Source organism: Miscanthus floridulus, chromosome 18 (assembly GCF_019320115.1).
Source record: "Miscanthus floridulus cultivar M001 chromosome 18, ASM1932011v1, whole genome shotgun sequence".
Classification (NCBI taxonomy): Eukaryota; Viridiplantae; Streptophyta; class Magnoliopsida; order Poales; family Poaceae; genus Miscanthus; species Miscanthus floridulus.
The window spans coordinates 27967050-27976670 of NC_089597.1; the positions used below are offsets into that span (position 1 = coordinate 27967050).

General features: G+C 48.3%; 2 protein-coding genes across 2 annotated transcripts; one reads left to right on the forward strand and one right to left on the reverse strand.

The window, feature by feature from the left end:
- Positions 1-1565: 1565 nt before the first annotated feature.
- On the forward strand, positions 1566-3584 carry LOC136522649 (uncharacterized). Its single transcript, XM_066516460.1, has 3 exons — positions 1566-2540; positions 2624-3012; positions 3093-3584. Exons 1-3 carry the CDS (start codon positions 1613-1615, stop codon positions 3285-3287), a joined length of 1512 nt encoding a protein of 503 aa, XP_066372557.1. The 5' UTR covers positions 1566-1612; the 3' UTR covers positions 3288-3584.
- Positions 3585-4011: 427 nt separating this feature from the next.
- On the reverse strand, positions 4012-9081 carry LOC136522786 (uncharacterized). The gene is made up of 3 exons (XM_066516589.1): positions 8162-9081; positions 6963-7132; positions 4012-4829 (listed from the first exon to the last, which is right to left on the reverse strand). The coding sequence occupies exons 1-3, from the start codon at positions 8610-8612 to the stop codon at positions 4311-4313; spliced, it is 1140 nt and encodes a 379-aa protein (XP_066372686.1). The 5' UTR covers positions 8613-9081; the 3' UTR covers positions 4012-4310.
- Positions 9082-9621: the final 540 nt, after the last annotated feature.

Here is a 9621-nt window from a genome sequence, read left to right on the forward strand (position 1 = left end):
GACCGGGAGATAGGAACGAGGGCCAGGGAGGGGAAGGACAGCGCGACGACGGACGGGGATGCATCCAGCGAGGAGGTCCACGTTGGAGGGACGTCCATGGCGTGAGGCGCGACGGTGGAGGCGCTCGAGCTCGCACCACCGGTCGCCTCTCCTCCATCCCGCCGCCACTGGGAGAGGTGGTGGAGGAGCCGAAAACGACCACCGTGGAGGCCGCGTCCGTGGGGAGGAAGAGGAGCAGCGTCTGGCGGGGGCGGCGACCACCGTGGACAAGTGGGGCCCATCTCTACTGAGATAAATTATTGGTGGTTTGTTGGAGCCATACTATGAAGCTATGGGAAAGAGTTATTGAGCATCGCTTGAGAGCAATAACGCAGGTCTCTATGAAGCAATTTGGTTTCATGCCTGGAAGGTCAACCGTAGAAGCCATTTTCTTAATAAGACAAGTTATGGAGCGGTATAGGAAGAAGAAGAAGGACCTACATATGTTTTTTATTGACTTGGAGAAGGCTTATGATAAAATACCAAGGAATGTTATGTGGTGGATTTTGGACAAACATAAAGTCCCAACGAAGTACGTCGGGCTCATTAAGGACATGTACAACAATGTTGTGACTAGTGTTTGAACAAGTAATGGAGACACGGATGACTTCCCAATTAGGATAGGACTACATTAAGGGTCAGCTTTGAGCCCTTATCTGTTTGCCTTAGTGATGGATGAGGTCACAAGAGACATACAAGGGGACATCCCTTGGTGTATGTTTTTCACGGACGATGTAGTGCTAGTTGATGAAAGCCAGACAGGAGTGAATCAGAAATTGGAGTTATGGCGAGAGACTTTGGAGTCCAAAGGTTTTAAATTCAGTAGGACTAAAACTGAGTATATGAGATGTGACTTCGGCACTACTACTCGGGAGGAGAAAGATATTAGTTTGGAAGGTCAAGTAGTGCCTAGGAAGGATACCTTTCGATATTTAGGATCAATACTACAGAGAGACGGGGATATTGATGAAGATGTTAGTCATAGAATCAAAGCAGGGTGGATGAAGTGGCGCCAAACATCTGGTGTCTGGTGTCCTATGTGACAAAAGGGTACCACAGAAGCTAAAAGGCAAGTTTTATAAGACGCCGATTAGACCTGCTATGTTGTATGGTGCAGAATATTGACCTACGAAAAGACGACATGTTCAACAGATAAGTGTCGCAGAAATGCGTATGTTGCGTTAGATTTACGATCATACAAGAAGGGATCGAGTTCGGAACGATGATATACGTGATAGATTAGGGGTAGCACCAATTGAAGAAAAGCTTGTCCAACACCGGTTGAGATGGTTTGGACATGTTCAACAGAGACCTCTAGATGCATCGGTGCATAGTGAAATCCTAAGTCAGGATAGTAACCTGAAGAGAGACAAAGGAAGACTGAAGTTGACTTAAGTAGAGACAATAAAAAAAGACTTAAAAAGATAGATTATAAGTAAAGACTTAGCCTTAGATAGAAAACAGTTATTCACGTGTCTCAACATTAATTGTTTCTGCTGGGTTTTAACTTAACATAGCTCAATTTGTTTTGTCGTTGTTTGTTACTGAGGATGAATTATCGGCGAGCTGCTCAATGGAGCTGAAGCGCCTCGCCGACAGCCGCTTCCCTCCCCACCAACAGTCCAACACCAAGCCCGGCCACCCTTGCAACTGCGGCATGCCTTCCTCCTCCGCCTCCCATTCCTTGTCCTCCGTCCAAACCATTGATCCCAAACCCGTTAGCGCTCAGGACACCACCGCCGACTCCAGCGACCGCGACGATGACGGCGGCGGTGGTGGAAACGCGCGCTCATGGCCCGCGACGGAGCGCGTCGCCTCGTACCTCCGGAGCCAGAAGTCGGTCCACGCCCTCTGCGAGAAGTTCGGCGTCAACACGAAGGCGTTCACCCCGATCCCCGCCGGCGACCGACGCGCGTGCTCGCCTCCACCCGCAGGCTCCATCTGCTTGTACGCGGACGCGCTGGAGGCCGGGATGCGCGTCCCGCTCGACCCCTTCTTCTGCGAGGTGCTCTCGCACTTCGGCGTGGCCCCGAGCCAGCTGTCGCCCAACTGCTGGCGCATCTTGGCGGCCTTCCTCGCGCTCTCCCGCGCCGCCGGCGTGCAGCTGCCGTCGGTCCCCGTGTTCCTGCACTTCTTCGCGCTGCGCGTGCTGAAGGTTAAGGGCCTGTACTGCTTCTCGCCAAAGGACGCGGCCGGCGTGCTCTTCACGGGGCTGCCGGATAAAATCAAGAGATGGAAGGAGGGCTTTTTCTTCCTCAAGTCGTCGGCGCAGTGGCCGTGCCCCGTGCTCTGGGGCGAGCCGACCAAGAAATCCACTGCTGATCCGGTGCTCACCAATGAGGAGAAGAGCGCGGTGGCGAAGCTGCTGAGTGTGCGTGGCGCCGCGCCAATTGATGTCCTGATTTACCTCAGCGAGGGCGATTTGGCCGCGGCAAGGATGACCCCTCGTGCGCCAAAACCACCTACACCATCGCCTTCCTATCGTGCTACTGGCGCCAAAGGTAAAATGTCGTACACCATCCTTGAGCTTTGAGCTTGACTCCTGGTGGAGCAAATGATTCACTGCTGTGTCACTGTGAGCTAGGGATGGATCCATCAACCTATGCCATGATGCAGAACATGCGGGCAGAGAAGGCGGCCGCCGAGGCGGCTGCAGCGGCGAAGGTCGCCGTGAAGAGTGAGCCCGGCTGCAGCGCCCCGCCGGACTGGACGCCGTTCTCCGGGAAGAAGAGGCCGGCGGAGGACGACACAAAGGAGGCCACTGGTCACGGGTCGGCGTCTGTCCCGACCGGCTTCTGCACGCGCCAAAGACGGAAGCTGCAGCACGGCCCGGACAGACATGACGGCGACACGGTCGGGTGGGAGGCGGCGCGGCAGCTTCTGCAGGGCGTCATCACGCCGGCGCGGGAACGCGCGTTCTTGGTGGCGGATCCTTTCACCGTCATCGCGACAAGCTACGTCGCGACGCTCCAGGTTCGATCCTGATCCCTGGCGGCGCATCGCGGCGTGCGTGCACGTAGTAATGTCACTCGTGACGTCGGCGCGCAATGCAGGCGGCGAACTACGCGACGTTCTCGTTGGGGCACGCGCTGAAGCTCCAGGAGGAGCTGGAGAAAGCCAAGGCGGCGGCGGTGGAGGCACTCAAGGGGTATGAGCGGGGCATGGAGGACATGAAGCGCGTCGCGCTGCGGCTCCGCCCTGACATCGACGCGGCTCAGCTGTTCGTGCCTCCTGGCGGGTTTCAGTAGTGCCGTTTGGACTTTGGACGAACTAATTGCAGTGAAACTTCTGTAAATTTCTACAGTAGCTATAGCAGACTTCCTGCCAGGATTAGCTCGTCTTTTGGATCCACCTTGACATGGTGATGATCTGTCAAGGTGATGATCTGTTTTGAACCAAATGCCCGTTCAGTAGGTTGAATTCCAAACGGTGTGGATCCAGCTTTTGTTGTCGAAATTGTGCTGTTCGATGAGCACCGACTGCTGCATCGTTAAAATACCTGGTCTATGTTTCTCATATGTTAAACTTCTCAAACTTTTTAGAGTTTTAATAGAAAATTTATACTTTTATGCTGAATTTAGTGGAACTAAGTTGATGTTGCACAAAGTTACATGAATGTGAACAAAAACAGCCTTCTCTTTTATTTCTAGGGGATTCCTTCAATTTGTTGCTGTCTGAATTCTGAACTCCAAGAGGAAGCAGATCGTTGTCTTCTCTTCTATTTCTTGCCCTTCAGTGAATTGAGGTTAAGCTGCAGAATGCAGCGGGTAATAATGTCTTTTCAATCTCTTCAGTCTCTTATAAGTTGATTATAGTCAACGGTAAAATGCTATGTATAGGGTATTCGATTTTGTGATGGCAAATCAGAGATATGAAGATTTTTGCAATGGCATGAGGACAATTTCCTGTTCTGCGATGAAGAAATATAAGAAACAAACAACGATACCAACACATGAAACACTGTGCAACATCTTTTCTTTTAAACTGGGAACTGGGAGGCGAAAATACCATCCCCATTTGATAACTAGCTGATGCCAGACAGATTCATCACAATTTTCTCAGGTTTACAGGCTTACAGCTTGCGAGCTAGCTGAGAAGATTTATATGCACACACTGACACTGTTATAATATATTGGTAAAAAGATCATTAATCCTTTCCCACTATCACTGATGCCACCTGCACGTCCACATTTACAAACCAGGTGAAGTGTGGGGAAACATGGAAGAAAATAGAAGGATAAACAGACCTGAGATGGCAAAGATCTCAATTACTAACTGTCAAGTATATCAAACTCCGAGTCTTCAATTACATCCCATGATTCCTTCTTTGACAGTGATGCAGGTGGAGTTGGCGGCGGAGGCCGGTGGCTGTAATCGGTGGACGAAGCAGGTTTTCGTCTGACTGAATCCTGGCGCACCGAGGAGCTAGCATAGGGGAGGTGCCTCCGGTCAGAGAGAAGCGAATCCATGTATTTGTCCATGACAACAACGTTGGCACTATCAACGTCGCTCAGCTCCTCGCTACTGAGGTATCTTTTACCTTCTCTGAAGGATTCCACATCTGAAGGTATTTCAGACCACTGATCCATGCTTTCCTCAGATTTCGACTTTGCAAATACCCATTGGTCAATGCTTCGCTCGGATCTTGTCTTGGGCAAAGCACGGCCATCCGAAGATTGATACCCTTCTTGGTTGCTTTTCACACTTTCTATCTCACAGACGTGAGGTGGAGAATCTGACTCTATCTCATTGTTGTGATGTACAGAATTTGGCATGCTCTGGGTATCTTCCTGCACAAAGAATTAATAATTACTAATTAGTAAAAAGATTAATAAGGATACAGTATTGTATCATATAATTTTTTCAGAGATGCTGCTTTGTGGAGAAGCTTAAAGATGATCTTATTAAGCCCAAAGACCATCGACAACATATTCAGCACTCCTGTGTCCAGTTTACATTAGGGCAAAAAGGGGAAACTGCCTCCAGAGGATAGTCAAAATAGCAGCTAATAACAGTAAAAAAAAATGGAACTCTAGACACTATTGGCAATGCGCATGGTGCTTGGTTGCTTCCCTGGACTGGGGGCTGCTGGCCAGGCAGCTTGATCCACCCCAGGCGTTGGAAATTCAACACCTGCGAATGCTGCATGGGCCAAGCATGTTTCCCAGGTCAGCAAGCAAACAAGCACGTACCAACATAGTGAATCCACAGGATGTAAGGTAGCAACCGATTTTGTAATCTGACAAAATGCAAGATTCAATACTGGTCTTGCATACAGGCACTGATGAGAGATGACTATCATACGCAAATACTTTCTCCGGTCATAAAAAACATGTTTGGGACAATATTTAGTCAAACCTTTAAAACTACAAACATCAATAATTTTAAATTTTTGTTTCAAATCATGCAAGTTTATGGTGTAGAATTGTATTGAAAATACTTGTTAATTAAATCTCATAAAGTTAAAGGATTTTGATAATATATTCTAGAAAAAATTCAGTGGTCAAAGATATTGTACATCAAAGACCGTGCAAAGTCAAATTTGGCAAGTATTTTTTGACCAGAGGGAGTATATCTCAAATGCATAAAAGATTCTGATACAAATTCACACTTCACCTAATGAGATACCTGTTCCTATAAAGGAAAATTCTATACATTTAATTTCATTTCTGTTGTGTTTCTAGTGCATACGGAAGATTAAGATTTTCAGCTGTGAACTCAGTGGTGCAATCCATGTTTTATAAGGCAACAACACATTCTTTATGTAAATATAATGGAGAACAAAATATATTAGAATGACTGCAATGGGATTCGCATTTCCAATCGGTTCAGCGACATTGTTTCAGTGCACAGTGCACACAATCTATTCTTCTAGCACTGCTATAGCAAAAACATTTATACAATTTATGGAGTAGCTCATGTTATCAATATCTGCTGACCTATTTTGTATCCTTAAAATCCTAGTATTTGCTTGCTGAAATAAGATGACATTTGATTGATGACACAAACTGTTACTTAGGCACTGATATTGTTTGTGTTAGTTCTGCAATGCATAAATAAAATCCATTTCGAAATGGATCACACCAATGTATGATCAAATCTCTGCAGCCAAACTAGAAGCTGAAGTGCTGAACAATATAGATACCCAACACGCTCACAAGATATGCAAACTGTTTGGGCAGCCCAACCTAGCATGATTCCAAAATTCATAGTGATCTGCTACATATAATGACTTGTGATGCCATAAATGTGATTTTTAAGTCAACAGAATTCCCTGAAAATAAGAGTTTTTCTAGTAATTTATGCTTCTCTAGAAGTTGGGATTTTCTGTAATAATAATATCAATTATTCCCTTCATTCCAAATTTGTGACGTTTTGACTTTTGTAGATACTCCCTCCGTTCCAAATTATAAGTCGCTTTGACTTTTTTGGTTCATCCACTTTGCTATGTACCTAGACATATTATTATATCTAGATGCATAGCAAAATGGATGTACCAAAAAAGTCAAAGCGACTTATAATTTGGAACGGAGTACATAGCTTGTGCCATGCACTTAGATATACGCTATGTCTAAATACATAGTAAAAGCAATGTATCTAGAAAAGCCAAAACATCTTATAATTTAGAATGGAGGGAGTAGTAATTTAGAACATGCATAGTATTTTGAACCCCATTTGACGTAGAGGTTTTCCATATATTATAGAAAGAAGTATGGCTTAATAAATACATGAAATGTATAAGGAAAAGATAACTAGTATAAATATGCTTCGTGTTCACTTTGCTTACAGGCTATGCTATGATGACATCTCAGTTTCAAAACCACAGAAGTTTCATTCAAATTAAAACTAGTATATAAAATGTGGTCGACCATCAAAATTCAAATGTATGCTACAAGAGAGTGATGCACAAAAAATGAACATACCTCAGAACTATGCTCAATTATGTTCGACTCAAGCAACCTAAAGTAAATCTTCCAGAATATGTCTTCATCCATGTAAGAAGGACAGAGCCTACCCCGTAGAGATGCTAAATCTGGGACAAGTTTTTCAATGGATTCCATATGATCTCTTTGGATATCAGAGATTACAGAATCTGCAAAAAGAATAAAACAACATCATGGTATGACTAAAATAGTCACACAAAAAAAGACATTAATAGAAGTAAAGACAAAAATGCATAGCACAGAAGAATAAAAGACACAAATAATACTTCTAAACGGGAGCTAAGTAAAACAACTCACAGTACTAAGCCTGTATTTTCAAGATTTCAAAGTGATGATCATGCCAAACATAATTGATCCAAGGAGTAGGGAAGAAAGACTCGACCAAGTATTGCACAGAAAAAACAATGCATCTTGTCATCTATTTTCAAACATCAAGCAATTTACTAAATATAGTTGCTTATGTAAAAAGTACCTCTTATACAGCTGTAAAATAGTACACCATTCTTCAAAATCCATAAATGCATCTCATTTATACTAACTCTTGTGTGTATTTATAATATAATAGGAAGTCAAATCTATAATAATGAATACCACATGGGAGATGGAACAAAAGTACAAAACAAAATCACGACTTCACGAGACCCGTACTCAGCAGCAATACAGCATACAGGGCAAAATCCCAACATCCAAGCATAGTACGTACATAATAAGAGTCTCTCCACTTTGTTTCAGCCTATTCCAGGCAACTTCATAGTCAATCAAATGAGCTAAAAATCCAAATAACACGAACAGCTGTAAAACCCCGAAATTTAAAGATGGAAGCATTGTATTTTTTTTGTCTATTCGTCCTCTGATCATCCCATCCATCAATGCTCTCAAAAGTAAATACTAACTTGTTACACATGCACTCGCATGGCATTATCCTACGACGAGCACTAATCTTAAACATCCCGAGTACTATCTGAGTACCTAATTTAGTTCCCTCTGCTCTCAATTCCACTAAAATCTACTGTGTGGAGTAACAACTAACAACTCCCATACCAGCAACCTCTACACCCATCCCACGGAAACAACTCCACAGGAAGCAACAGCACAGGCGCAATCTGCCTAGGCAGATGCCAATATTTGCAGAAGTAGCAACAATCGTGTAGGTGTCAGAGCCGAGAAGAGATAATTACCCTCATCTAGGGCGAGCACGGGGAAGTCGATCCACGCCTCGGGGCGCGCGGCGAGGGCACGCGCTGCTCCCACGACATCAACTGCGATCTGGTCGGCAGCAGCAGGCGAAGGCGGAGACGCGGCAGCCTGCTGCGACTCGACCGCGGCAGGGGCGGGATGGTCGGGCGGCGGCGGCGAGGACGGGGCGGAGGCGGCGCGGGAGAAGCCGCCGCGGAAGGAGCCGCCGATCTCGGCGAGGTCGGAGAGGATGCCCGCGAGGAGCGAGGGGGACGGCGGGTGCGGGGACGGGGAGCGGCGCGTGCGGCGGCGGGGGCCCGGGCCCGTCGGGGTGGGCGGCGGGGAGTCGGTGTGCGCTGGGTTGAGGAGCGGGTGCAGGAAGCAGGCGATGTCGAGCAGGTGCCGCCCCAGCTCGGAGAGGTCGTCGCGGACGCCGCGCAGCCCGCGCGCCATCCGCCCCGCCGCCGCCGGGCCCCCTCGCTTTCGCGATTGCTTTGCGGCCTTGCGGGGTTGCTTGCTTTCGCTGGGGCGGCCTTGGCGTGGTGTGAGGTGGGGGAGGGCAATGATTGGGACTTGCGGCAGCAGGAGCCGAGAGGAGGTGGCCACTCGGGAGGTAGAGCGGCTTCCGGTTCCGCACGGCGGCACAGGTTCGAGTCGGGGCCGCGCCCGCCCGCGTGGGGCGGGCCGTTGGTTGGGTGATCGATCGGTGATCGCGCGCGTGTGCCGCTGGGTGAGCGCACGGACACGGACGTATCCGGCTCCGCCGGCGGGGAGCGCCGTTCCAGAACTCCAGATGCTGCTGCCGGTGGTTGCGCGATGAGAAAAATAGACAGATCGGCGACCACTTCCACCGGTGGTTGCGTCAGGCTCCGTGAAACGCCGGCAGACAAGCGCACGCCAAGGGAAAGACAGGGCCACACACTAAGTGCCCGTTTGGTACCACTCCTCGCACGGCTTCTGAAAGTCCTTTTATGGCTCCACCAACCAAACGGTTTTAAGCGAGCGGCTCACGCGGAGGGTTCTCGGTTTATGCGCTCTCACGTGCCGCTGTGGTCCACCGGAGGAAAAAAAAAAAAAGACTCGAGCTTCCACCCGCTCCCGTGTCAGACTCAGCAGCCACGGTATCTCTTTGCCCCTAAAGTTCACAATAAATTACAGCATCTGTCATCGTCTCCCCAACCAACCTTATCTGCTCGTTCGTAGACTGAAGCAGCAAGGCGTGGAGAGAAGAAGCTCTGTCCTCCCTCCATGGATGCACGGCAGTCCGAGAGGCAAGATGGCGAGGGGGTTCTGGAGACTGATAGATCCGGTGGCGCTGAAGATGGATCCATGGGTGTTGCGGGCTCGGAAGGAGTGACGGCGGGAGGCTTCCACGCCCTCCTCGCGGGAGCTGCAGGCGACGCCGTGCGCACCGGCCCCATCGGCTGGCCGCCGGGCACAGCTCGGGGCGGCGCCCCTTGGG

Excerpts from the sequence above, each read along its gene's own strand:
- LOC136522649 (XM_066516460.1), top strand. The coding sequence starts at position 1,613 with ATGGAGCTGAAGCGCCTCGCCGACAGCCGCTTCCCTCCCCACCAACAG. Across the intron at positions 2,541-2,623 it reads TCGTGCTACTGGCGCCAAAG|GGATGGATCCATCAACCTAT; the intron begins GTAAAATGTCGT and ends ACTGTGAGCTAG. Across the intron at positions 3,013-3,092 it reads GCTACGTCGCGACGCTCCAG|GCGGCGAACTACGCGACGTT; the intron begins GTTCGATCCTGA and ends CGCGCAATGCAG.
- LOC136522786 (XM_066516589.1), bottom strand. The coding sequence starts at position 8,612 with ATGGCGCGCGGGCTGCGCGGCGTCCGCGACGACCTCTCCGAGCTGGGG. Across the intron at positions 7,133-8,161 it reads CGTGCTCGCCCTAGATGAGG|ATTCTGTAATCTCTGATATC; the intron begins GTAATTATCTCT and ends TTCTTTTTGCAG. Across the intron at positions 4,830-6,962 it reads TAATTGAGCATAGTTCTGAG|GAAGATACCCAGAGCATGCC; the intron begins GTATGTTCATTT and ends TTCTTTGTGCAG.